The following is a 27,421-nucleotide window of genomic DNA, read 5'->3' as shown; positions in this document are numbered from 1 at the left end:
GAGATTGGTGTGGAGCATAAGCACTGACACAGAACTCTTGGCTGAATGGCCTGATTCTGTGCTGTAAATCCCAGGCAGTTCTATGTAACCAATTGCTACCCTGGTCACCAGTACCTGCTCCTCCAATCCTATGTATGGATGGAAATGAAAATGTTCGATGCTGAATTGCTGCTCAGCGGGGTCACTGGTTACAGCTCAACCTCAGAAGGACACATGCCTCCTTTAAGGGCATAAGCAAAATATTGCAATACTGGAAAACTAAAAATTAAAAAAAACTAAAACTGAAAGTTTTAAAAAAGTTAACGTTTCAGCTTATTGGGCAGATAATGTTTTTAGTGGGGTTGATTGAGGGATAAATATTGACCCAGGACACCAGGGACAACTCCCCTGCTCTTCTTTGAAATAGTGCCATGGCATCTTTAATGTTCACCTGTGAGGGCAATCGGTGCCGTGGTTAAAGGTCTCATCCGAAGGACGGCACTTGAAAGACTGATTTTGTTTCTCTCCACAGACGCTGCCTGACCGGCTGAGTCAACCAATGTTGCCAGTATGAATCCAGTTGCCCCGTGCGCAGGCGCAGATCCCCAGTGCCAGTCTGAAATATGGCGGCCACGGATTGTGTTTACGCGGTTGTCGGGAATATTCCGCGTAGCCTCCGCTCCGCCGACCTCCGTAACCAGTTCTCGCAGTTCACCGAGAGCGGCGGCTTTAGCTGTTTTCATTACCGGCACCGGCCCGAGTGGCGGCGGCAGCAGCAGCCATTCCCGACTCCAGCTGCAGCCTCAGAGCTGGAGCCAGGCCCTAGCCCGACCTGCTGTTGTGTGGTTCGCCTTCCCGCGGGCCGAGCTCCCAGCTTCCGGCTGATGTATGACGGCTGCCAGTGGGTGGACAGAGCCGGGGACTCTCTGCGGAGTCGCTGCTTCATCCGCATCGTCAGAGCAACGGAGATTGCAGGTGAGGGATGGATGGAGGGAGGGGGTGGGTAGAGAATGGCAGATTTTTGAGTGGGGCCGCATCGCTTGTTCTCAGCAGCAACAACAACAACTATTTGCGTTTATGCTTCAACTCATCCAAAACTCTCGCTTATATCCTCACTCGCTCCAAATCTTAATCACCCATCATCCATGAGCTTGTTGACCTTCATTAACTCTCCATTTCTGACGGTGTGTTAGTTTAAACCCTCATCCTTGTTTTCAAATCCCTCCATGGCCTTGCCCCTTCCTATCTGTGTAGCCTCCCTCAGCCCTGCAAAGCTTCGGAATTATGCACACATCCACTTCTGGCCTCCAGTGCATTATTGATTTTGATCATTCCACCATTGGCAGCTGGGGTTTCATCCTCATTTGGCTCTAAGCTCTGGAATTCCTTTTCTAAATCTCTCCACTTCTCGGCCTCTTTCTATTCCTTTTAAGACACCCCTTACAACCTACCTCTTTGACCAAGCCTTTGGTCATCTGATGACCTGATGTGAAGTGGTGTTAAATTTTGTTTTATAATACTCCTGTGAAGTGCCTTGGGACAATTTATTATATTAAAGGCTGTACATAAATGTAAGTTGTTAATGTACCTTCAGCTTATTGAAATGCCCCAAGGCACACCATAAGAGGTTTCAAATAAAAATTGACACTGGTCCACAGAAGGAGGTATGAGAATTGCAACTTGGTTGAAGATGTAGCTTTTATGGAGTGTCTTAAAGGGGAAAGGAGTTAAACAGACTTGCTCTTCATCACGTTCACAGCCTTAGGACTCCCCAAAGAGCACTACAGACAATTAAGTACTTTTGAATTGTGAATTGTGGCCAGAGTTGCAATGTAGAAAACAAGACAGCCAATTTGTGCATAGCAAGCTCCCACAAAACAGCAACAGATAATCTGTATATTTAGTGATATTGATTGAAGGATAAATATTTGCCAGATCCTAGGGATAAATTCCCTGCTCTTCAAAACAATGCCATGAGACCCATTATATCCACCTGAGAGAGCAGATGGGTAAGGTCTGGTTCAAAGTTTCATTGAAAGGCAGAACTCCCTCAGTACTGCACTGGAGTGTCAACTTAGATTTTTTGTGTTCAAGTCTCTGGAGTGGGTTGAACCCATAACTTTCTGACTCAGGAGCAAAAATGCTATCAACTGAGACACAGTTGACACTAGACAAGCAGAGTTTTAGGGAAGAGTTCTGGAACTTGGGGCCTAGGTGGCTGAAGTGGAGCGATTAAAATCAGGAATGGGTAAAGGACAGAATTGGAGAAATGCAGAGATTTTGGAAGGTTTTAGGACTAAATGAGGCCTCTCACTACCAATTTCTCAAGGAGAATTAGGGATTGGCAATAAATGTTGGTCTTGCCAGCAACACTCTCATCCCAAGAATTAATATTTAAAGAAAAGCTTTGGTCAAGCAATTGATCTCCTGTTTTAATATTTCCTTATATGATTTGGTATCAAATTTTTGTTGGATAAAGCTCCTGTGAAGTGCCTTGGGACGTTTTGCTATGTTATAGATGTTATATAAATACAAGTTGTGAGCTTGCTTGGCTGAACTTTAAACCTCATGTCCTGCCTTACACTGGCCAATCACTGCCCACATAACAGTATCACCCGAATCTGGAGAAAATCCATGGTTTGGGAGGACAGGCCTATCCAAATGTTTCACAGCTGCATTTGACAGTTTAATTAGCAGTGATATTGACAGTGGGATTGGCGCATGAGCACATGGGGTCGGTGCGTGTGTGTTCATGTGTATTGGGATGTTGGTGTGCACACGTGTTTGGGCTTTGCTGTTTCTCTTTGGGTGGAGGACCATGTTTAATAGTGTTTTTGTTCAACAGATTCTAACCTCTTTTCATACAAAATGAGAAAGGAACTTCGGAGTCAAAGAGCTCAGAGTGAGACTTTCACCCCTGAGGACTTGTCCAGATTGCCGGAGCTAAACCCCCCGACGCTAATGCCCAATGGGAATGTTGGAACGCCACTGAAAGTTTTCTTGGAACTGATCCAAGCATGCCGTCTGCCTCCCCGTATCATCACCAAGCTCAGCCTGAAGTTTCCCAAGACCAGCTCTAGCAGGCGTTATGGTAATGTTCCGTTCCAATACCAGGATTCAGCCCCTGTACACAGCGGGGAAACAGTTTATACAGCTTCAGGAGAAGAAATCCCACAAGGAGACATGACTGCTCCTATGCTGCGGCCAGGAAAGGAGCAACGATGGGCAGGACACAGGAAATCTTTAAAGAGAAGAGACGAGGAGGAGGAGGAGGAAGGAGAGACATCTCATTCTGACGATGTAAGCAGCATTTTCTTGCCTTATGGGGAAAGGTCCCGTGGTTAATAACGAGTATTACACGTGGATATAGATGGATATTCTCAGAGGCAGCCCCATCGCCAGTCGCAGCCTTCCTCAGGCTGATGGAGCTTTCTCTTTTGATGGTGAACTAGGTGCTTCAGGGATTGGAACAGTCTCATCACTTGAGTCTGGATTGGGAGGGAATGCAGATATTTGGAGACATTTTCCAGGGGTCCCGGCCCACGCCCAGCAGGCGGCTCCCCGGGGGCCCTGGCCCACACTGTATAAATGCAAGCAGTTGTTCTGTGGCCTGTCACCAAGCTTTGTGTTTTGCCCAGGACAATGATACATGTGAGGAGTGGGAGAGACATGAGGCTCTGTACGAGGACGTTACAACCCAGGAGCGGACAAAAGAGCGACTGTATGAGGAAGAGATTGAGCTGAAGTGGGAGAAGGGAGGTTCCGGCCTCGTGTTTTATACAGATGCCCAGTATTGGCAGGAGGAGAAAGGAGGTAGGTTGGGGCCCGGGGATTGTTGGGGCGGGAAGGGGAATGGGTTGGCAGGGCGGTGATCAGGTAATGGCTGGTGTCAATGGTTGACTTTTGTTGCTTTCTTTCAGATTTTGACGAGGAGACGGCAGATGATTGGGACGTTGATATGAGTGTTTATTACGACAAAGGTCAGTTTGGATAAAGAGATGGTTTATAATTTTTTTCTGTTTGATGTAGCGTTGGAATCTGGCGTTTTATACTCCTGACTCCTCCTATAACCCTTTGCAAATGCAACAGACGGAGAAATGTTCAGGTTTGATTATTAGTAAAATAGTCTGTCCACATCCAGTAAAGTGGTAATAGGAAGTTTCATTTTTGGGACATGAATCTGCAGTAAATTAATGAGGCCACACAACAGGATATAGTAATAGCATGGAGGAAGAGGGGAGCTGAACCTGCATTTCTGCAGTGTACAGTAGGGCATGGGCTGTAGAGTCTGTGTTTCTTGCATTTCACAGTGCTGTGTGCAGATGCTGTGTATCCTGCCTCCTTTGGGCAGAGATGATGACAAGACTGTTGTGGAGTTTCCGGTGGAAACTCAGGGTGGTGTGTGCAGATTGCTTGCTCTGCCTGTGCAGTGACTGTTGAAAGGCTTTACCCACAGCGAATTTCTACTATAGCACAGAGGCTAAAGTGAAGTTACTTCTTGAATTTTGCACAGATGGAGGAGATAAAGATTCCCGGGATTACGTGCAGATGAGATTGGAACAACGGCAGAGAGAGGGCGTTGAGAGTATCTCTGTGCAGTCCCCACGTATCGGAGGCTTTGAAAGATATACTAAGGTAAGTATGTTTCCTTGTTTATTAGATTACTCAAAATTGTACTTAATTATAAAATATATGTGTTTAAATTGTTGTTTTATTCAGAACCTCCCTGCAAACTTAAATAATAGGCTGGTCCTTGCTGCTTTTTACCTGAAACACAGAATAAACAAATATTAAAAATGAAATTGGTGTAACCACTTCAAATACATTACAAACTGTAGAGACTTGCACAAAGCAAAATCTTGCAGATGCTGGAAATCTGAATTTTAAAAATGGAAAATGCTGGCAAAACTGAGCAGGTCTGGCAGCATCTGCGGAGAGAGAAACAGAGTTAACATTTCAGGTCTTTGACCTTTCATCAGAACTGTTCTAATGAAAGGTCACAAACCGGAGATGTTAACTGTTTCTCCCTTCACAGGTGCTGCCAGATCTGCTGAATATTTCCAGCATTTTCCATATTTATTATGTATAGATTCTGAGTCTACGTCACTGCAATTATACAATGATTTTCACATCCATGGTAGTTTCCACAGTACTTCATAGGAATAGGAGTGGATCATTTAGCCCCTCCAGCCTGTTAATCCTCACAGCAAATTAAGTACTTTTGAAATAAAAAAAGCCAATTGCACGCACAGTCCCATGGACAGCAAATGAAATAATTGGATCATCTTGTGTGTTGTATTGATGTAGGTTGAAGGATAAATGTTGGCCAGGACATGGAAAAATTCCAAGATCTAATGCCTACTTGAACAAACACGTGGAGGCTTGATTGACAGTATCTCCAACAGTGTAGCACCCCCTCTATAACTCCCTGGAGTTTCAGTCTCGATGATGGGTTTTGCACATCATAGAAGTTCAAACACAGTTGTCTTGAAGCTGCTGAACACAATCTTTAAAGTGTGGATTAGGAATGGGATGAGGTATGGTTGGAGTCTATGTCACAGCATTAGCTAATTCTGCAGATCAGTGCATATACACATGCCCAGTTACAGTTGTTTTTTTTTGTGTCTCAATGGAATGGGATATGGTGACTGGGTCTGACAAGCTTCTCCTTTAAATTCAGTTACCCTCTTCCTTTTGAATAATATTGATCAACGTGTGTGTTCTGCTTCTTACCCAGGGAATTGGCAGGAAGGTGATGGAAAAGCAGGGATGGAAGGATGGACAAGGCCTCGGCTCCAGCAGTTCTGGGCTGGCTGATGCTCTGGACAATGATGGGCAGAACCCCAAGTGTAAACGAGGATTTGGGTATGTGATACGAGTGGCTCCTTGTGGCAGTGTGCTGTGTTGTAGGTGTGGAAGCCCAGAATAGTCAGAGGGAAAGTGTTTGTTATTGACTGGGTTTCAAATAGTCTTCCACAAGTGAGTGTCTTCATTACACAAAAGTTTCAGTTGGTAACAGGCTGTCACTGGGTGATCATCAGTGTACAGAAGTTGTGTTGAACAACTGTTGAGAATTTTTCAAAGATCCACTGTATGGAATGTTGAAACTAGGAACTGTATGTTCCTGGAACCCTTGTTGCTTTCAAGCTAGTGAGCTAAGATAAAAATAATTAAAAAATATTTTCTAATTCACAAGTCTATGCCAGGAAACTCATGTTCCTCAGAGTGAAATTCCACAGTGCTTTTTATTTTTAATGTCCCTCTGCCTTTCCAGGAGAAGGGGGAAAAGGCTGATGAAAGAAAGAACTTGCATTTATATGATGTTTTTATATGGTTACAATCTCAGTACAACATTGTAGTGTTGAGACTGGATTTTGTGCTCCAGTCTCTGGAGTTAGAACTAGAACAATCACACCCTTCTGACTCAGAGGCTACCTCTGAGCCGAGTTAACACTTTAACACTCGACGTGCCAGGACAGAGCTTCTGTTCATCACCCATATGCTACCATGGGTATCATCTCAATCCCACTTCCAACAGCAGGAACAGAAGAGCTTTGAATGGTTATGATTTATTTGAATTGCCCTTGCCGATATCCTATTGTTGCTATGCGATACTCTGACTCTGCAGGTATCATGGAGAAAGAATCCAGAACTTCCAACCAGTGAAGAAAGCACGTCGACAAACCAAGCATTTGATTTCAACCGTGTATGATCAGCCTGAGGAGATAGACCAGGGTGACACTCTGCTCCGGAGACAGCCAGTGATCAGCATGAAATACAGAGAGGATATGAAGTTTGTTAAAGGGTCAGAACTCAGCAACCACACCCAGTTACCCCGGTAGTGACATTCTGCGGCTGCTGGTATATACTGGGCAGAAGCTGCTACTTCTGTGAAATGCAGTGTTAGGTTCTTGGTACCTGCTGGTTTTTCACACTGACAGTGCAGCAAGGGGAGTGGTCAGTCGAGCAGGAACCATGGTCAAGATTCCCCAAAGCCCATCCAACATCAGCCAGAGATCTGAGTACAACCTGGGGTCATAGTCTTTATTTATTGTATAAAGCAACTGAGGAACTGAATGAAGCTCTGGCAAAACAAACAAGAGGATAAACAATAACTGTTTACATTTGTATAGTGCGTTAAACATATAATGCAGTGTTGAGGTATTTTTCTATGAACACTCAAAAATACAGTATTCATGCCAATGAGATATTGGGCAAGATTCCAAAGCTTGGAGAGGAAATGTGCAAGAGATTATAGTTGAAGGAACAAATTGTTTGGGGTGAAGTGGGTTTTTAGGAGAATGTTAGAGATGGGAAAGAGGTAAGGTCATGAAGAGATTTGAAGAGACAGTTGAGAATAATTCAAAGGTGTTGGGGACCAGGAGATTTGATCATAGACATGAACACCCACCCACCCCTTCCATCCCCCAGCCAACGCAACTAGTCCATCCAAAATAAGTGCCTGTTTTCACCAAATTTCCTATGGCATCTTCGGGTCAAAAGATAGTTAGCCATTCAGCTCATCTAAATTCATCCATCAAGATCCCAAAGTCCCCAATGTTTGAGGTTTTTGCCTCCATATCCTTACCTGGGTTGATTTCATTCTTTATCTGAAGAAGGGTTTCACGGTATTAGTTTTAAACTTTCCCATCATGGGATTGGACCTGTGTCCCTGTCCAATTTTTAATATATTAATGAATTAGTATTTTCGGTTAACATTTTAAATACCTTTAACAATCTTGCGTAACTGTATGCAGTTACCTCGCACATGCCTTGTTACCAGGCTGAATAGCCCAAGTCTCTCCAGTCGTTCTGACTCAAATGGAGATCAGTTCCTTCTGACACTGCCTCCAGTGTTTTAATGTCTCTCTTGTTCTTCACAATCATACTGGAACCAGTAACAAGGAGAGATCTGACCAGAGCCCTGTACAGTTTGGTCACCTCTAATTTGTGGCCTATGGAGTTCAACACCCCATAGGTATTGTTTGTTGCTGCTTTGCATTGGTTGGACATGTTGACTTTACAAAGCAACTCGGCTTCACCCTGAGCTGATGTACCATCATTCATGGATTGTGTGTGAGACTTTTATTTCCTTCCCATCTGCACAACTTCATACTTGCCTGCATTAAATTCTAGCTCCTTTTGGAATTATTGAATGACAAAGCACAGAAGGAGACCATTTGACCCATGAGGCATTTGCCAGCCCTTTGGTGGAGCTAGCCAATTAATCTCATGCCCTGTTGCTTTCCCCATGGACCTTGTAATTTTTTTCCATTCAAGTATTTTTCCAATTCTCTTTTGAAAGTTACTATTGAATCTATTCCACCATTCTTTCAAGCAGTGGATTTCAGGTCACAACTTGCTATATAAAAATGCTTCTTCATTGTTCTGCCCAGTTGGATATTTTGCTTAACTGTTCTGTAATTTCCGAGCTGTCTATAACCATTTCATTGCTACCTAGTTTGGAATCTTTAACCAATGCAAATATGACCACTTTATACTGGATTTCTAAATTCTGCATTTATAGATGTGCACTCTTTTTAGTGATTTCTGTACTTGGAGTCCTTAATCTCTCTACTCATCCACAGTTCCTAGCTCCTTGCCATTTAGAAAATATTCTGATCTATCTTTCCTAGGTCCAAAGTGCAATTCCCACATTGAAGTCCATCTGCCACAGTTGTGCCCCTGTCAATGTTTCTTTGCAATATTCTACTTCCATCTACACTATTTATTGTCACCTAACTTGGTGTCATATGACAACTTAAGGTACTGTATATGGTGAATAGCTCGACCCCAGTACACTTGGGTTGAATTGGCCACAGGTTTGGGGCTGAAGGATGGTAGGTGCAACAATAGAGCATATTAAGCTAAACTCAAAGCTGACAGGATTCTGGCTAATCCTGGAAATGGATATGAAACTGTGTAGAAAAAGCAAGAAATGTGGGAGCGATAAGTTAGCAAGTTGTAGGCCTATTTGTCTAATGTCTGTTGTGGGGAAGTGACTAGAATCTTGACTGAGCAATTGGACAAATGTGAGCTGATCAGAGAGAGCTAGCATGGATTTGTAAAGGGCAAGTCGTGTCTAAAAGAACCTAGTTGAATTTTTTGAGGAGGTAACTAAGGTGGTAAATAAGGAAGTATCCCAGAAGGGAAAACCCCAGAACTGAGTGCAGAGTCCAGTCACAGTGTGATGGAGGAAACTGTAATTAGGAACCATTTTTCTTGTATACAAAAGCAAAATATTGCAGATGCTGGAAATCTGAAATAAAAATAGAAAATGCTGGAAATACTCAGGCCATTTTGATGAAGGGTCATCATGGACTTGACCCGCTGAATCTCTCCACAGTTGCTGCCTGACCTGCTGAGTATTGCCAGCATATTCTGTTTTATTACAATTCAATGTACTTTCGATGGTTCAATTTCATGAAAAATTATTTTGTACATTAAATAAAATATTTTCCTACAATCTTGATGGGAGCTGCAGAATTTCTTACTGTTGAGTATTCAATAGAATTTGACGATTTCTCATTACTCTAAGCTTTGCAAACTATTTTACTCTACTGATTTAATGTCACTTCTCACAATTCCCCATGAATGTTAGATGATTCAGGTGTTGTCCCCAATTACAGAACAAAATGAGCCTCAAACACGTAAACTAACTGAAAACAACATTCGTCCACAAGCATTCACTTTTGTGCAATACATATCCCAGTAGGATTCTTGGAAAATCCTAATCATTTTTCAAATTAAGTAAGTCTAACCACTTCAACCACATTTCCTTTTTCAACCCCTTGCAATTCTGTAAATGGAGTGCTAGGAATGTCAAAAGTCTGGCTGGAGATGACATGGAGGTGAGTCCAGTAGAACTGAAGAACATCCTCAACAGAATTGTATGCAGACGTGAGTAGTGGTTTTGTTTTTCACGGCTGCTTCTCTGTATGATGTGACCATACCAAATCAGCCTTGTAGATATCAGCATGGCTCAGGTGGTAGCCCTTTCAAGTCTGAAACAGAAATTTATGGGTTTAAGTGCTACTCCAGAACTGTGACCTAATTCCATATACTCGTTATTCCTTGTTATCTAGGGCCAACACAAATCTACCTATCTTAGTTTTAAAATTAATAATTAATCTAGTATCATTTATGGAAAAGAGTTCCAAACTTCTATCACCCTTTTCCAAGAATTGTTTCCTAATTTCATTCCTAAAAAGTCTGACTCTTATTTTATAAGACGACTGCCCCCTAGCCGTGGAGAATATAAAGAAAGTAGGAAGAAGCTTAAGCAAGGAGTCAGGAGGGCTAAAAGGGGTCATGAAAAGTCATTGGCAACCAGGATTAAGGAAAATTCCAAGGCCTTTTATACATATGTAAAAAGCAAGAGGGTAGTCAGGGAAAGGGTAGGCCCACTCAGGGACAGAGGTGGGAATCTGTGTGTGGAGCCAGAAGAAATGGGAGAAATACTAAAAGAGTACTTATAAGTATTCACCAAAGAGAAGGACTTAGCGGTCGATTTGTCTAGGGAAGAGTGTGTAGATAGCCTGGATCATGTTGAGATCAAAAAAGAGGTGTTAGGCGTCTTGAAGAATATTAAGGTGGATAAGTCCTCAGGGCCAGATGGGATCTACCCCAGGGTACTGAGGGAGGCAAGGGAGGAGATTGCTGGGGCCTTGACAGAAATCTTTGTATCCTCACAGGCTACAGGTGAGGTCCCAGAGGACTAGAGAATGGCCAATGTTGTTCCATTGTTTAAGAAGGGTAGCAGGGATAATCCAGGAAATTACAGGCCGGTGAGCCTTACGTCAGTGGTAGGGAAATTATTGGAGAAGATTCTTTGTGACAGGATTTACTACCATTTGGAAGCAAATGGGCGTATTAGTGAGAGGCAGCATGGTTTTGTGAAGGAGAGGTCGTGTCTCACTAACTTGATCGAGTTTTTTGAGGAAGTGACAAAGATGATCGACGATGGAAGGGCAGTGGATGTTATCTACATGGATTTCAATAAGGCCTTTGACAAGGTCCCTCATGGCAGACTGGTACAGAAGGTAAAGTCACACGGGATCAGAGGTGAGCTGGCAAGATGGATACAGAATTGGCTTGGTCATAGAAGACAGAGGGTAGTAGTGGAAGGGTGCTTTTCTGAATGGAGAGCTGTGACTAGTGGTGTTCTGCAGGGTTCAGTGCTGGGACCTTTGCTGTTTGTAGTATACGTAAATGATTTGGAGGAAAATGTAACTGGGCTAATTAAGTTTGCAGACGACACTAAGGTTGGAGGAGTTGCAGATAGTGAAGAGCATTGTCAAAGGATACAATGGGATATAGATCGGTTGGAGACTTGGGCGGAGAAATGGCAGATGGAGTTTAATCCGGACAAATGCGAGGTAATGCATTTTGGAAGGTCTAATACAGGTAGGAACTATACAGTAAATGGCAGAAACCTTAAGTGCATTAATGGGCAGAGGGATCTGGGTGTACAGGTCCACAGGTCACTGAAAGTGGCAACGCAGGTGGATAAGGTAGTCAGGAAGGCATATGGCATGCTTGCCTTCATCGGCAGGGGTATTGAGTATAAAAGCTGGGAAGTCATGCTGCAGCTGTATAGAATCTTGGTTAGGCCACACTTAGAATATTGTGTGCAATTCTGGTCGCCACATTACCAGAAGGATATGAAGGCGTTGGAGAGGGTGCAGAGGAGGTTTACCAGGATGCTGCCCGGTCTGGAGGTTATTAGCTATGAGGAGAGGTTGGAGAAACTCGGATTGTTCTCACTAGAGCGATGGAGATTGAGGGGCGACTTGATAGAAGTTTACAAAATTGAGTGGCATGGACAGAGTAGATAGTCAGAAGCTTTTTCCAAGGGTGGAAGAGTCAATTACTAGGGGACATACATTTAAGGTGAGAGGAGAAAACTTTAGAGGAGATGTGCGGGGCAAGTTTTTTACGCAGAGGGTAGTGAGTGTCTGGAATTTGCTACTAGAGGAGGTGGTGGGAGCAGGTACGATAGTGGTATTTAAGAGGCAGCTTGACAAATACATGAATAGAGGGATACAGACCCCAGAAGTGCAAAATGTTTTAGTTTGACAGGCAATATGATCGGCGCAGGCTTGGAGGGCCGAAGGGCCTGTTTCTGTGCTGTACTTTTCTTTGTTCTTTGTTATGATCCCAGCTGATGTTACTGCTGGATAAGCCTGATCCTAGGGTGGAACCTGGCTTGATAGATCCTAACTTTTATTTTTTGTTTAGATATGTGGAGAGTGGCTACTGAACAGAGTCACAGGAGTCAGCTGATGAACTTTTAACAAAAGAGTAAAACATTTCTTAAACCAGACAAGATGAACTATATTACATTACTCCTTCACCCACAACTATACCTTTATAGATACATAACGATTTGAAAGGATAACACAAGTTACAAAGGTTGTCTGTACTTACTGTGAACATGAGAGTATAAGTCCATGTAAACCAATAGGTGACCAGTGGTCAGGCACATCACACTCTGAAACCAAGTGACAGATGCTATGGATCCCTCATCAACTCCCACTAAACGCTTGTCACACCATGAGCCAACCAGTCTCACTAAACTCAGTCTTTCACAGGAAGGTTTCCAATCCCCACTCTCGAAGAACTCGCTCTGGAATCTTCTCCCAAACAACACTTTCTTCTTCTCATATCCACCTTAAATGGGAGACCCCTTATTTTTAAACTGTGTCCCCTAGTTCTAGAGTCTCCCACAAGGGGAAACATCCTTTCAGCATCCACCCTGTCAAGTACCCTCAGGATCTTATATGTTCAATAAAATAACTTCTCAATCTTCTAAACTCCAATGAATAAAGGCCCAGCCTGTCAAACCTTTCCTCGAAAGGTAATCCCCATACCAGGTATCAGTTGAGTGAACTTTCTCTGAACTGCTTCTAACGCATTTATCCTTTCTTAAATGAGACTAAAATTGTACACAGTGTTCTAGATGTGGTCTCAAGTTCATGTGTAATCTCCAACTCTAACCTCTGATTAATCAGGTTTGGACACTCTCCCACCCTGATCTTATCGATTGATGGGCACAGCCTGCAATCCTAGTTTGTGGGGTGGAGGGAATTATTTTTCTTGAGATGTTAATAAGCTGACATTATTTGAAATGTGATTTATCTTAAATGTAAGATTGATCTGTACAGTTGAATGTCCTGCTTATGTTTGGGATCTAGGTTCATTGGGATGATGCCATCTAAGGAACCAGTTTCAATATGGGCTGCTGCCTCAGGTAGCAGGGTAAGGGGAGTAACCTGGAGAAGAGAAAGATCTAACTTCCTCTCGTTAATAAGGTGTTACCGAGGCCCATGATAAACTTTAATTCGGAAATGGGTGAAATATGAACTTGCTCCATCACTGCTTACATAAATCATAGAAATGACCCTACAGAACGTGTGAATTTCTAGGCAATAAAAGACAATGGTCCATCTAGTCAGTCTTCTACCATCCTGGTAGCTGCATGATGCAATCCTTCTGCTGCTGCCACAGTTGTGTTGGCCTCAGACTAACATCTGTATTCTGCTGACATTTATGAATGTGGTTAGCGTTAGTTGAACCAGATATGACTTGCTGATATGGTAATCATGATGATGAAAAACTTAATGGAGATGATCTAGGAATAATAAGTATAAAATTATGAAGGGCATAGATAGGGTAGACAGGAAGGAACTTTTACCCTTGGTGAAGGGATCAATAACCAGGGGGCATAGATTTAAGGAAAGGGGCAGGAGGTTTAGAGGGGATGTGAAGAAGAATTGTTTCACCCAGAGGGTGGTGGGAATCTGGAACTCTGCCTGAAAGGGTGGTAGAGGCAGAAACCCTCATAACATTTAAGAAGTATTTGGATGTACACTTGCGATGCCATGGCATACAAGGCTATGGGCCTAGTGCTGGAAAACGGGATTAGAATAGTTAGGTACTTGTTTGACCTGCGCAGACTCGATGGGCTAAAGGGTCATTTTTTGTGCTGTAGACCTCTATGACTCTAATGATAATGGAATTGTTGGCTAAAAATAGCAATCAACCTCTATCAATTAGCCTATAAAAACAGGTCTGGGGCTGGCTATTCTGCAAAGAGTAACTTGCCTCCAGACTCCCCAGAGACTGTGCATCATCCACAAAGCACAAGTTAGGAGTGTGGTGGAATACTATTCACTTGGCTGGGTTAGTGTGCAGTTCCAATGACACTCACGAAGCTTAACATCATCCAGAGCTAAGCAACCTATTTGAATGGTACCCCATTCACCACCAACGCGTGCACTGACTCCAGTGCGTACTATCTGCACGATGTACTGAAGCACCTTGCCAAAGCTTCTTCCACAGCAACTTCCAAATCCGCAACCTCAGCTTTGAAGGACAACAGATGGACAGGAACATCACCAGTTCCAAGTTATGCACCATCCTGACATTGGAAATACATCAGCTTTCCTTCATTGTTGCTGGGTCAAAATCCTAGATCTCCCTCCCTAACAGCAGTTCAGGAAGGTGGCTCACCACCACCTTCTGGAGGGCAATTAGGGGTGGGCAACAAATGCCAGCGATGTTCACATCTAATTACCGAATAACAAAATAAATAAACCGAGGGATAACACGTGAGAAAACCCCAGAGCTGCAGAGCTTTTGGGAATCATACAGGATCAATTTTCCCTCCCAAGCCTGCCCAATTTACAACATGTCCTTGTCTGCGCCTTACCACAGCGCATGCTCGGATAGCCCGGGGGAGGGGGGGGGGGGTGAGAGAAGGTAGGGTGGGGGGTTCTGCGCATGCTCGAATTGGGTGGGGCTGCGCATGCTCGGGGGGGGGGGGGGGGTTGCGCATGCTCGGATGGGGAATGCTGCACATGCTCGGATAGCCGGCGGGGGGGAGGGGCTGCGCATGATCAGTCGCTCCGGTGGGGCCTGCAGTTTTGTGTCTGCTCTGTGTCTGCTCACGCTGAACCGTAAGGCTGGGGAGTGAGGATTCGGCCTTTCGCTATCTGGTGCGGCTTCAGTGTTCCTGTGGTAGGAGAGGTTGCCGTGGAAAAGTGGGCCAAGGCAGGGTAGGCACTCTGGCTGGGCTCCTGAGTGTGGCGCTCACCCTCAGGGAGGGGGAAGAGGGGCTTGGAGGGAGCTGAGTCCAGTCACTGTGCTGCCGCTCCTGCTCCCTGTTCGTGGAATTCTTCTCTTGTTGAAGAAAGCTGCTTCATAGGAGTTTAGAGTGATCAAGTACAGAAGGAGGGCCATTGTGGCAGTGTTGGTTATTTCAAAGGCCTGTTCAATCAGTCCACGCTCTCTGTCCTTAGCCTTTCAAGTATTAATATAATTCCCTTTTGAAAGTTACTGTTGAATCTGCTTCCGCCGTGCATTCCAGATTGCAGCAACTCACTGTGTAAAAAGCATTCTTATCTCCTAATTCTGGGTGACCAACTGTCTTGTATTTTAAGGGATTGTCCTTTGTTTTGCCTTTTCACAGTATCTTAGTGCAGAAGAAGGCCATTCGGCCCATCGAGTCTGCACTGGCTCTCTAAAAGAGCATTCCACCTAGTCCCACTCCCCTGCCTTATCCCTGTAACCTTGCACATTCTTTCTTTTCAGGTAGCAATCCAATTCCCTTTTGAATATCTCATTCGAACCTGCCTTCACCACCCTTTCAGGACGTTTCTTCCAGACTCCAACTGCCCTCTGGGTGAAAAATAATTTCCTCACACCACCCTTACTCCTTTTGCCAATTATTTTGAATCTGTGCCCTCTATCTAGTTCTTGATGTTCTCTTGAGTGGGAACAGTTTATCACTATTTACTGTGTCCATACCCCTCAGGATCTTGAATACCTTTATCAAGTCCCCCCTTAGCCACCAGTTCTCCAGGGAAAAGAGTCCCAATCTCTCCAATCTATCCCCATAGCTACAGTTCTTTATCCTTGGAATCATTCTTGTGAATTTCCTCTGTACTCTCTTCAATGCCTTCACATCCTCCCTCAAGTATGGTACCCAGAACTGGACGTAGTACTGCAGATGAGGCCTAACTAGCATCTTATACAATTTCAACATGATGTCCTTACTCTTGTACTCAATGCCCCCGCTAATAAAACGTAAGATATTATATGTCTTATTAACTGCTCTCTCAATAAGCTCTGCCATCTTCAATGACCTATGTACATATACACTGAGGTCCCTCTGTTCCTGCACCTCCTTTATAGGCTCTCTTATTTATACTGTCTCATCATATTTTACCTGCCAAAATAAATCACACCTCACTTCTCTGCCACTTGTCTGCCCAATTCATCAAGATGTCCATGTCCTTTGAAGTTCAGGACTATCCACATTACAGTTGACAACATTTCTAATCTTCGTATCATCTGAAAATTTTGAAATCATGCCCTGCACACCACAGTCTAGTCATTAATAATTTTCAGGAAGAGCAAGGGTCCCAACACTGACCTCTGGGGAACTCCACTACAAACCTCCTTCCAATCTGAAAAAACAACAATTTGTCACTACTCTGTTCCCTGTCACTCAGCCAATTTCTTATCCAAGTGCCTACTTTCCCTTTTATTCCATGACCTAGAATTTTACTCACAAGTCTGTTGTGTGGCACTGTATCAAATGTCTTTTGAAAATCCATATACACAACAACAGCATTTCCCTTCATCTTCCTCTCTTACCCCCTCAAAACTCCAGCAAGTTAGTTAAACATGATTTTCCCTTAATGAATCCATGCTGGCTTTCCTTAATTATCCCTGTACTTGTCTAAGTGACTATTGATTTTATCCTGTACTGTAGTTTCCACAAGTTCCCCTACCACTGAGGTCAAACTGAATGGTCTGTAGTTGCCAACTTTTTCCTTGCACCCTTTTCGAACAAGGGTGTAACATTCGCAATTCTCCAGTCCTTTGGCACCTCCCGTGTCTCAGGAAGACTGGAAGATTATCACTAGTGCCTCTGCAATTTCTACACTCACTTCCATCAGTACTCTTGGATGCATCTCATCTGGTCCTGATACCTTATATATTTTAAGTAAAGAAAGGCTTTCCAACACCACCTTCCCCTCAATTGTAGATTCTTCTAGTGTACAAGTTTACCTCCTTTCTCACCTTGGCCTGGGTAGCATCTCCTTCCTTTGTAAAGACAGATGCAAAGTACTCATTCAGCACCTCTGCCATTTCCCCAGCCTCCGCATACAAGTCCCCTTTTTTGTCCCTAATTGGTCCTACTATTTCTTTTAACACCCTTTTATTATTTACATGCTTATAGTGTACCTTGGGGTTCACTGCCAGCCTCTTTTCATGCTCTCTCCTTGCTTTTCTTATTAGTTTCTTCAATTCCCCTCTGGTCCTTCTATATACAGCCTGATTCTCCACTGTGTTTTCTACCTGACATCTGTTGTACACGCACTTCTTCCTTTTCATCTTTACCTCTATCTATCTCTCTCCAGGACACTCTGGATTTATTTGTCCTACCTTTCCCCTTCAAGGGAATATACCTTGACGTTGCCTGCAATACTTTTTCTTTGAAGGTTGCCCATTGATCAGCCACCATCTTTTCTGCCAACATTTGATTCCAACTCACTCGAATCAGATGCATTCCCCCAATTAATTATCCCTGCTCTGGATTGTTCCCTGTCCTTTTCCATGATTAACCTAAACCTTCTGATACAATGGTCACTGTCCCCTAGAGGTTGTCCCACTGTTATTTGATCTACTTGATCCAACTCATTCTCCAGAACCAGGTCCAAAAGTGCATGTCCTCTCGTTGGACTGGAAACATACTGCTGCAGAAAATTATCTTGAACACACTCCAGGAACTCTGGCCCCTCTTGTTCCTCTGTACTATTCCTATCACAATCTATATTTGGATAATTGAAGTCCCCCATTATGATTACTCTATACTTCTTGCACCTCTCCGTAATTTCTTTGCAAATTTGTTTCTCCACATCGCTTCCACTAATTGGTGGTCTATATACTACACCAATCAATGTTATTGCACTTTTTTCATTCCTTACTTTTAGCCAGTGAGATTCCGTCATTAACCCCTCTGGAAGATCCTCTCTCTCCAGTACTGTAGTGCCATCTTTAATCAATATTCCCGCTTTTCCCCTCCTTGCTTTTCTTCTATTCCTGTCTCTCCTAAACACCTTCTACCCAGGAATATTTAATGCCCAGTCCTGCCCTCCTTTGAGTCAGGTCTCTGTGATAGCAATAATATCATAATTCCATTTGTCAGCCTGTGCCTGCAGTTCATCAATCTTGTTAACCACACTCTGTGTGTTCACATACATGCACACAAGCCATGATTTAGATATTTTTTTTATTTTCCCCCTTATTCTGACCCCATCTAATGACTCACTATTGCCTACTCCAATTCTATCAAACTCTGCAAGAATTCTATCTATCTTGACACTACACTCTGACATATCCTCGTTATCAGTTGATACTTCACTACTTCTCACTGCCAGTCTTTTTTTCCTCTACACGCTGAATTTCCCTTCAGGCTCCTGTCCCCCTGCCAATCTAGTTTAAATCCTCCCCAACTGCATTAGGAAACCTGCCCGCGAGGACATTAATCCCAGTCCTGTTAAGGTGTAACCCATCCTTCTTGTACATGCCCCACCTGCCCCAGAACCGACCCCAATGCCTTAGAAATCTAAAGCCCTCCCTCCTACTCCATTTCTCCAGCCATGTGTTGATCTGCTCAATCTTCCTATTCTTATGCTCACTAGCACGTGGAACTGGGAGTAATCCTGAGATTACTGTTCTTGAGGTCCTGCTTTTTAATTCCCTTACTAATTCCCTAAAATCTGCTTTCAGGACCTCATCCCTTTTCCTACCTATGTCATTGGTCCCAATGTGGGCCATGGCCTCTGGCTGTTCACCCTCCCCCAAAAGAATGTCCTGCGGTCAGTCTGTGACATCCTTGACCCTGGCACCAGGGAAGCAACATACCATCCTGGGCTCACGTCTACAGCCACAGAAACACATGTCTGCTCCCCTAACTATGGAATCCCCTACTACTATAGCACTTTCACTCTTCTTCCTTCCCTCCTGTGCAGCTGAGCCACCTGTGGTGCCACGGACTTGGCTCTTGCTACAGCCCTCTGAGGAGCCATCTTGCTCACCAGTATCAAAAATGGAAAAGCAGTTAGAAAGCGAGAAAGCTTCAGGGGCTCTGAAGAAGAGTCATATGGACTCGAAATGTTAACGCTGTTTCTCTCTCCACAGATGCTGTCAGACCTGAGTTTTTCCAGCATTTTCTGTTTTTGTTTCAGAGTTCAAGCATCCACAGTATTTTGCTTTTAGCTTCAGAGGGTTCCTGCACTACCTTCCTGTTTCTCTTAGATACTCTGGCGGTCACCCATTCCCTCTCTGCCTGTGCACTACTTAGCTGCGGTGTTACCCCCTCTCAACGTGCTGCCTACGTAAATCTATGCCTTGCGGGTGCACGGTATTGACTCCAGCTCCTCAACTCGGAGCTCAAGTTTCTGCAGTTGGTGATACTTCCTGCAGATGTCGTAATCGAAGATGCTTTCTCCCTGCACGACTTCCCACATTCCGCAAGATGCACATTCCACGTGACCGAGCTGCATTGCTCCAATCCCCGGGCTCTATTCCTGCTGCTCCTGTATTTCTAGGACAGCCTTTGCCTCTTTTGTTTAGTGAGCACGCACACCCCCGCTCCCTGGTGTCAACAGCATCTCCCACAACCGGCACCCTCCACCACCCCCACAATCCCACGGTCAAAGTGTCCCTTATTTTATTTCATAAGCGTTGATCACCCTGCTCCATTCCCTGCCACCCCATTCAAATTCTCAGATTACCACAGTGGGATTTGAACTTGTCCTCTGCATTCATTGTCCAGTAACATAACCACTATACTACACAGCACTGGTGGGATGTTTTCTGATGTTTTCTATCTGTTCCAGGCCTGTGGAGCCATGATGAACCTCTAGGGATCTGGTTAGGATGTCAGAAGAGCCCAGGCCTCCAACTGTGATTTTTGGCCAGGTGGTTATTGGGCCACCTGGCTCAGGGAAGACCACCTATTGCAAGGGGATGCAAGAGTTTCTCTCAAGGCTGGGCCGCAAGGTGGCAGTAGTGAACCTTGACCCTGCTAATGATCTTATTCCATACCAGTGTTTTGTGGACATTGCTGAACTGGTGAAACTCGATGATGTTATGGATGGTCTCGGATTGGGCCCTAATGGAGGGCTCATTTACTGCATGGAATACTTGGAGGCAAACCTGGATTGGCTACTGGGCAAGCTAGAACGCTTCAAGGACTGTTACTTCCTGTTTGACTGTCCTGGTCAGGTGGAGCTATACACCCACAACAGCTCTGTGAGGAACATCCTTGCACAATTAGCCAAGTGGAATTTCAGGGTGAGTTCACACTTGGGGATAAATAATTTTGGAAATACTTATCAGGTCAGTCATCATCTAGAGAGAACACCCAGTGTTTCAGGTGTAACCCTGAAAGTTATACCTGAAAGCTTACCCTGCCTTTCCTGCTCAAAGAAGCTGATTTATAATACTTCTTTCCCCTAATTTCATTTGTTAGACTGCAACTAGTCTGGCACGGCACTGAGACATATAGACCAGAGGCTTTGATTCCTGATCTGTGCTCATTTCGTGACTCTGTTAGGCTTGTGATAGAGATGCTACAATCAGTCTCATGGCTTTTGGTTAGAGAGGAGGAAATGTGGCCAGGGTTGTTGAGATAGGGCTCAGCTCTGAGACCAAACCCACTATCACTCATTGTTAAAATTCGTACACTATGAGTAATTGCTCATGTGAGGAGTGCAGGGGAATCTGATATCACAGCAGAAGATTAAGTCTGGAGAAGGTGGTGGGGGGGAGGTACTGTAGGATTAAATGCAAGGTTCTGACCCTACGTTAATCTGTCCGTTTTTCCTCCTGCAGCTAACGGCGGTCCACTTGGTGGATTCTCACTACTGTACCGATCCAGCAAAGTTCATTTCCATCCTCTGCACATCCCTGTCCACCATGTTACAAGTGGAGCTACCTCACGTCAACATCCTCTCCAAAATAGATCTCATCGAACAGTTTGGGAAACTAGGTAAGGGGTACTTGCAACAAAGTTGGATGGGGCTGGATGTTCCTCAGGTTTGTTGGGAGGAGGCTGGGTGATTCCAGAGCCCCAGTCCTGATGAGGGATCCTGGGTTCTAAGCCTGTGAAGTGGGGCCAGGTCTGTGAGGAAGAGCTGAGAGTCCTGTTACTATGGGGAGAGGCTTCATTTTAAAACAGAAACAAGCTGGTTCTAATGTTAGAAAGTCCAGGAGCAAAGTTCAGTCTTTAATTTGACATTGATAATTTACAGGTAGAAATCTTTGCATTCTGTTAATTTACTGTTTGTATTGCTGTGACATATTGAAAATGCAGCCAGTGCTTTGCGTAGAAAGGATGAAATCACAGCAACACTGGGCTGTTAGCAAGTGTGAGCCAGCACTTGGGCTAAGATCTGCTTTCTTTCTTTTTAAGCATTTAATCTGGATTATTACACTGAGGTGTTGGATCTGTCTTACCTGTTGGACCATTTAGCCAAAGATCCTTTCTTCAAAAACTTTCGACGATTAAACAAGAAACTGGTGGAAGTGATCGAAGATTACAGTCTGGTCTCCTTTATACCTCTTAATGTGCAGGTGCGTGGCTGCTCACTAACTGGCTTTTCAGCAGCATCAATGGGGGCATTGGTGCTTGAGAACTTTACAAACCCATCAGGCCACAGTATTCCATTCACTGGGATTACAGGGTACAGCCTGAGTGTTGGGATTGATAGTGTGACAATATTATGGAATATGAGCTGGGGTGCATGAGTATTTACGGTTAGGCGCTGTGATTGTGAGGATTTCCAAGTCAAGGATCCACATTGGGATGTACAGAACATTCAGAATAAACAAAGGGAGTGAGAGGAGATTACGCAGTACAAGATGTTGTGAGAAACATCGATTTTGAGGCGGGTGCAGAGGGTACTTGACTGTTGTGAGGTGAACGTGTTTTCGGGTCCATGCAGAGCTTGTTTCGGTTTCAGGTTACATCCAGGTGTGTTTTTGAGTTTGGGAGTTCAGACCGCCTATGGGTTCCACGGGTACACACTGAGGGTGGTTTGATTGAATGTTAAGGGTGAACGTGATCTTTCCCACAGGATAAAGAGACCATGAAGCATGTGATGAAGGCTGTCGATAAGGCGAACGGATACTGTTTTGGGGATTCGGAGCAGAGAACACTGGAAGCCATGATGTCAGCAGCAGTTGGAGCAGATTTCCAGTTTACCATGTATCCTTCACACAGACCATTTCATCAGCAGCATCGTTGTATTGTGAGAGGCCAGTGATTAAAGATCAAAACTGGGGCAAGCTGCTGCAAACAGCTAAGGCAAAACCTCCTCTTGCTCTCTACCCCATCTGTGTCCCTCTGTCTCCCCCTCCGCGCTGTGGCACCGCCCTGTCCTCCTCCGCGCCGTGGCACCGCCCCGTCCTCCTCCGCGCCGGGCGCCGCCCTGTCCCCCTCTACATCGGGTGCCACCCTCCGCACCTCCCCCCCCCCCAGGTATTCGGCATTCTCTCTTGCTCTCCCCCTCCCCACTCCACTGTGCACTTGTGTGTGTGCTTGCTCCTTTCCCAGAACCTCTCTTTCTCCACCCTCCTCCACCCCCCCCCACCCCGCCCAAGTCCCCCCACTCTACCTCTCTCTAAATGTTGCCTGTGTTATGCTGCCCACTGGAGCTGCAATAAGTTCTCATTGATACTTGTAAATGTATTTATTATTATGTTTTTGCTGATTATCCAGAGTGTTTCCTTAGCAATAAACAGGTCAATGGATGCCCAGGAGAAATATGTGAAATCAATTGCCGAGGATGTGGAGGAGGAGGTGATGCAGCTCTCAAATCCACACACAAACTTTGACGCAACGTGAATTCTTTCATTGAGTGATTGCCCAAGGTTGCTGGGGCTCCCCTGATAGAGACTTGGTGATGGAGATGGCATCTCCCAATATGCTTGCTGGTTCTTGATGTGGAAGTACATTCTGGGATTGGTAGTTTTCACACTTGCCACAGCTGCTGCTGACCTCCTTTTGCCAATTTTGTTAATGGCCAACTTGCATCGCTCAGAGTGGGAATATTTGAAAAATAATTTGTATCCAGGATGTTAAACCTTTGTTTTTCCTTTTCCTTTTGGGGAAAAAAACATGCCCAATAAAGTTGTTTAGTTTCAGTACATCCTCCTCCAGACCAGTAATTGGACAGTCAGGTTAGAGACAGCTCAGAACTAAGGAACTAGACATGTCACAGTTACCGTTGCTGATCAGCACAGTGATCTGCCACTTTTCAGAGCCTTGTATCCTGCAAAATTGGACCTCCTGAGGAACCCAAAGGAAGGCCATTTGGTCCATCTTAGTTCATCTTGTACCATAGCCTTCCCATCACCACATACAGTTACGTATGATGCTGTCACTGCCCAGAAGAACATTCCATGCTGAGTTCCAGCAATCGCTCCTTTTACCTCTTTGTCCACATGCTCCTCTAGGTGTCGCAATTAGCAAGAGGTATGTTACACACTCTTTACTATTGATAGAGCTCTGAAAGCCACATGAATTCAAGCTGAACTGTCCAGAATTGTCCAGTTTCCATTTACCTTGGGATTATCTTGTGGCTTTTTTCTCTACTCCCTTCTAACCCCCTTTGCATCTTGGAGACCAGAGCTAATGCGGTGCTGTACTCCTGCCCTCTGAGGGAGTGGAAGCAAGCCTGATGGAACTGAGCAGAGGCATAAAACACATCAACTCCTCATGGTGGGTACTGCAGGAAAGCAAGAATTCCCAGCAGGCCATCAACAACCACGTCTATAGTGGCTTTTTGGAGGGAGACGGCGAAGTGAATATGTCACCAGGCAAGTAATCTGGAGGCCCATGCTAATGCTCTGGGGGCATGGATTCAAACCCCACCATGGCAGCTGGTGGAATTTAAATTCAATTAATAAAAAAAAAATCTGGAATTATGAAGCAAATGCTGGCCTTGGCAGCAGCAGCACATCGTATGAAAGAATAAATAAATGTATTGAAATGTCTTGAGGTACTTCACAGGAGCATTATAAAACAAAGTATGACACCGAGTCACATAAGGAGATGTTAGGTCACATGACCAAAAGCTTGGTCAAAGAGGAAAGTTTCAAGGCAGTGTTTCCCAAACTATTTTCCAGTGTGACCCCATTTTAACGCTTGAAAATTAACGACCCTAGATGCCAGCAAAAATAAAGCAGCATACTTATTAAAGTTTGCCTATTATAGATCAACATATACATCAAATAAATGTTTTTAAAGTACTCTGTAAAAATGCTGTTTTATGTGCTTATGTAGGTTTTAGTGAAGCTCTCCATAGTCCCTAGTGACAGAAGACACTGAAGCCTCTCTTCCCCATCCCCCCTGCCATACATACACAGTAATCAGCCCCTCTTCTCCCCCCACCACATGCACTATAATCAGCCCCTCTCTCCCCCACGCACGCAGTATAATCAGCACCTTTCCCCCACCACATACACATGCATACTGTAATCAACTCTTCCCTCCTTGCCCTCCCCCACCTTTTTGGTCTAGTTGCCAATGCCTATGAAGTGGAGCTCCTAGCCCGAGCCACTGGTACAACAGGCAGGCAAGAGCAGAAACACAGCAAAGTTTGAAGCCACAGCTCACTGGCTCAGCTGCATGACCACCTGATTTTTCCCACACTCAGGACACACCAGTCAGTCACTGAATTACATTTGCCTGCACCAAGTCACCATGCAAACCTCCCGGGCCCACTCAACACGCTGGCAAAAATGTTTTCTGAGGGTAAAAAGGACTTAGAGCTCACTGTCTGACCCTTGCTGATTAGTGGCATGATCCAGTGTGTCCAGGGCTGCCCTAACAGAGCTTCCAAACTCTGCAGTATCCTCTCCACAGTTGCCATTGCTACCTCAGACGAGATGGAGCTTGTGATGAATATCTGATTCATGGTTCATGTTAATATTTTAGAGGTAATGTTTAGTTGTGGGATTAAAGTTTAACTGTAGAAAATAGGATAAATGCAACAAAAGCAGCTTGGAGTGTATTACACTTAAACCGTTGGCACCATGTTGACTTAAGAGGTTAATGGCTGGAAAGGTAAGATCATAAAACAGCAGGTGGGTTTACCGAGCTGGAGGACTGGAGACATGGTGCCTACATTGCGTGTAAAGAAGTGCAGTCCAGAGAGATGTTTTGTTTTGGGAGTGAGAGCTAAATTAATTTAAAAGCATTGTGAACCCTGAAAGACTACGTCATCATGGAGATGGAGGGAGCTTAAGAAGGTTCTCTGGTTTCAATTGATGAGTTTTGTTGTTCCATGGGATGTGGGCATCACTAACAAGGCCAGCCTTTGTTGCCCATCCCTAATTGCCCTTGAACTGAGTGGCTTGCTAGGCCACTTCAGAAGGCAGTTAACAGTCAACCACATTGCTGTGGGTCTGGAGTCACTTGTAGGCCAGACTGAGTAAGGATGGCAGACATCCTTCCCTAAAAGGACATTAGTGAACCAAACGGGTTTTTACAACAATGGTAGTTTCACAGTCACAATTGCTGAGACCAGCTTTATATTCCAGATTTTTATTGATTGGATTTAAATTTGGACTTGAACCTGTGTCCCCAGACCATTAGCTTGGGTGTCTGGATTACTGGCCCACAGCAGGGGGAGGGAAAAAAGTGAAAGGGTGCTGCTGTCAGCAGGCTCCAGGTAGTAAAAGCTCAGTGAAGTCCTGGGGAGCTGAAAAGGTGGTGGATGGTCACTGGTTCCGTGTCAGGCAGATGGTGGTCAGAGAAGCCCTGGGAGCTGTTTATAACTGAGTGCAGCCAGGAGACTGGAGTTCAGAGAAACCCAGGGGCAGTGCCAACTTAGTAAAGCTAGCAGTCTGCAAAAGATTTGGAAGTAATTAGAGGCAGGAGCGGAGCTTAGTGAATCCCATGGAACACAATCTCAGGAGGAGATTGAACCATCGTGAGGTGAGCAGTTTTTGAGACAGTCTGAGTTGCATATGAGGGAATGCAGAAGCTAGATCTTCAAAAATGTGCGGGAATCACTCATGAAGGAGACAGTTTTAAGATTTTGTGACTCACTGTAGTCACTGACATCTGGGTGGGTTGCTGAGAAATCTGTGGGATCTGTCTTGGTCGCATCTGCCATTTAATGTGCAGCCTGATGTGTTTGACCCCAGTTTGCCTGTTAATTGATATTTATGTCATGTTAATTCTGAATGTTAGAGTATAAGATAGATATTGTGAATTGATTTACTTTTCTGTCTTTGTATAGTAAAGTTTACTTTGTTTGTTTAAGACTGGAATTTTGTGGCTTTATTCTCCGATAGGAGAACTGGGATTTCAAACTTTTGTCTACTTCAAACAAAATGTTACTGGTCTCTAACAGATCAGAACAGACTTTAAAAGTTATCTCAGACGCTGTTATAAGAGGCTTGGTGAGTTGCCGCACTGTACTTGGTAGATTGTATACTCTGCTGCCAGCATGCTGGTGGTGAAGAGAGTGAATGTTTTAAGGTGGTTGGTTGGGTATCAATCAACCTGGCTGCTTAAGTATTACTGGAACTACATTCACCAGTGGCGAGGATCCCATCACACTCCTGACTTGTGCCTTGTAGATGATGGACAGGCATTAGAAAGTCAGGAGATGAATTACTTGCCACAGAATCCCCAGTCTCTGATCTGATCTTGTAGCCACAATACTTATTTGGCAGGTCCAGTTAACCTTCTGGTCATTTGTTGATGGTGGAGGATTCAGTGATGGTAATACTGTTGAACATTATGGGGAGATGGTCATTGCCTGACACTTAAGTGGCAAGTAACATTTGTTTCACTTATCAGCCCAAGCCTGAATGTTGTCTAGGTCATGCTGCATCTCAAATGTCTTGCTGAGGCTCAAAGGGAAATAACGAAGGAGAATAACATCACCAGATGCAGAGATCATGTTTGGGAGAGGGGACAGAAGAGGACGAGCGCAGGGTGAATGAGTTAAATGATACTATTTTGGCCTCAGTTTTACCCTGTAGATCAAGAAATGTTACTTATGAGCCTTCCTGTACACTGGGTCCTAATTTGTGAGAGGCCAGGGTGAATATGACTAGCAACCTGTGACACCTCGACATTAAACATCCCATCACGGTGTCACCAACCAGCATAACTAATACAAATGGGGTTGTTATTACGCGTACTGTGTACAAAATCGAGACCCAATAAATGTTATCTTATGGTTAGAAATCAATGCCGATGGATAAGTGAAGTACTCCTCCCCCTTAAGCAATGACGATCCCTTTAATTCTAAGGTGCTCAGGTCTTGCGCCCTGATTCCCGAAACAAGCTCCCGTAGAAAATAGGTCCACAACTAAATGGTTAAATATTTCAACGTTAAAC

The 27,421-nt window shown here is 44.4% G+C and overlaps 2 protein-coding genes across 4 annotated transcripts; both read left to right on the top strand.

The window, feature by feature from the left end:
* The first annotated feature begins 576 nt into the window (after positions 1–576).
* gpatch3 (G patch domain containing 3) lies at positions 577–9,445 on the top strand. The gene is made up of 7 exons (XM_078567245.1): positions 577–954; positions 2,825–3,279; positions 3,618–3,792; positions 3,900–3,959; positions 4,493–4,614; positions 5,717–5,844; positions 6,608–9,445. The coding sequence occupies exons 1-7, from the start codon at positions 603–605 to the stop codon at positions 6,819–6,821; spliced, it is 1,506 nt and encodes a 501-aa protein (XP_078423371.1). The 5' UTR covers positions 577–602; the 3' UTR covers positions 6,822–9,445.
* A 5,430-nt stretch (positions 9,446–14,875) lies between these two features.
* Positions 14,876–26,332, top strand: gpn2 (GPN-loop GTPase 2). Of its 3 annotated transcripts, none has more exons than XM_078567243.1 (6): positions 14,876–15,000; positions 19,896–20,352; positions 20,893–21,049; positions 21,473–21,633; positions 22,137–22,267; positions 22,804–26,332. In XM_078567243.1, exons 2-6 carry the CDS (start codon positions 19,936–19,938, stop codon positions 22,904–22,906), a joined length of 969 nt encoding a protein of 322 aa, XP_078423369.1. In that variant the 5' UTR covers positions 14,876–15,000; positions 19,896–19,935; the 3' UTR covers positions 22,907–26,332. The 3 variants fall into 3 exon arrangements, with proteins under 3 accessions (XP_078423369.1, XP_078423368.1, XP_078423370.1); XM_078567242.1 differs by having other exon boundaries at positions 14,878–15,038; XM_078567244.1 differs by having other exon boundaries at positions 14,889–14,978.
* The last annotated feature ends 1,089 nt before the right edge of the window (positions 26,333–27,421 follow it).

This window comes from Cetorhinus maximus, chromosome 21, assembly GCF_964194155.1.
Source record: "Cetorhinus maximus chromosome 21, sCetMax3.hap1.1, whole genome shotgun sequence".
Lineage (NCBI taxonomy): Eukaryota > Metazoa > Chordata > Chondrichthyes > Lamniformes > Cetorhinidae > Cetorhinus > Cetorhinus maximus.
This window is presented reverse-complemented; position numbering and strand designations above follow the sequence as displayed.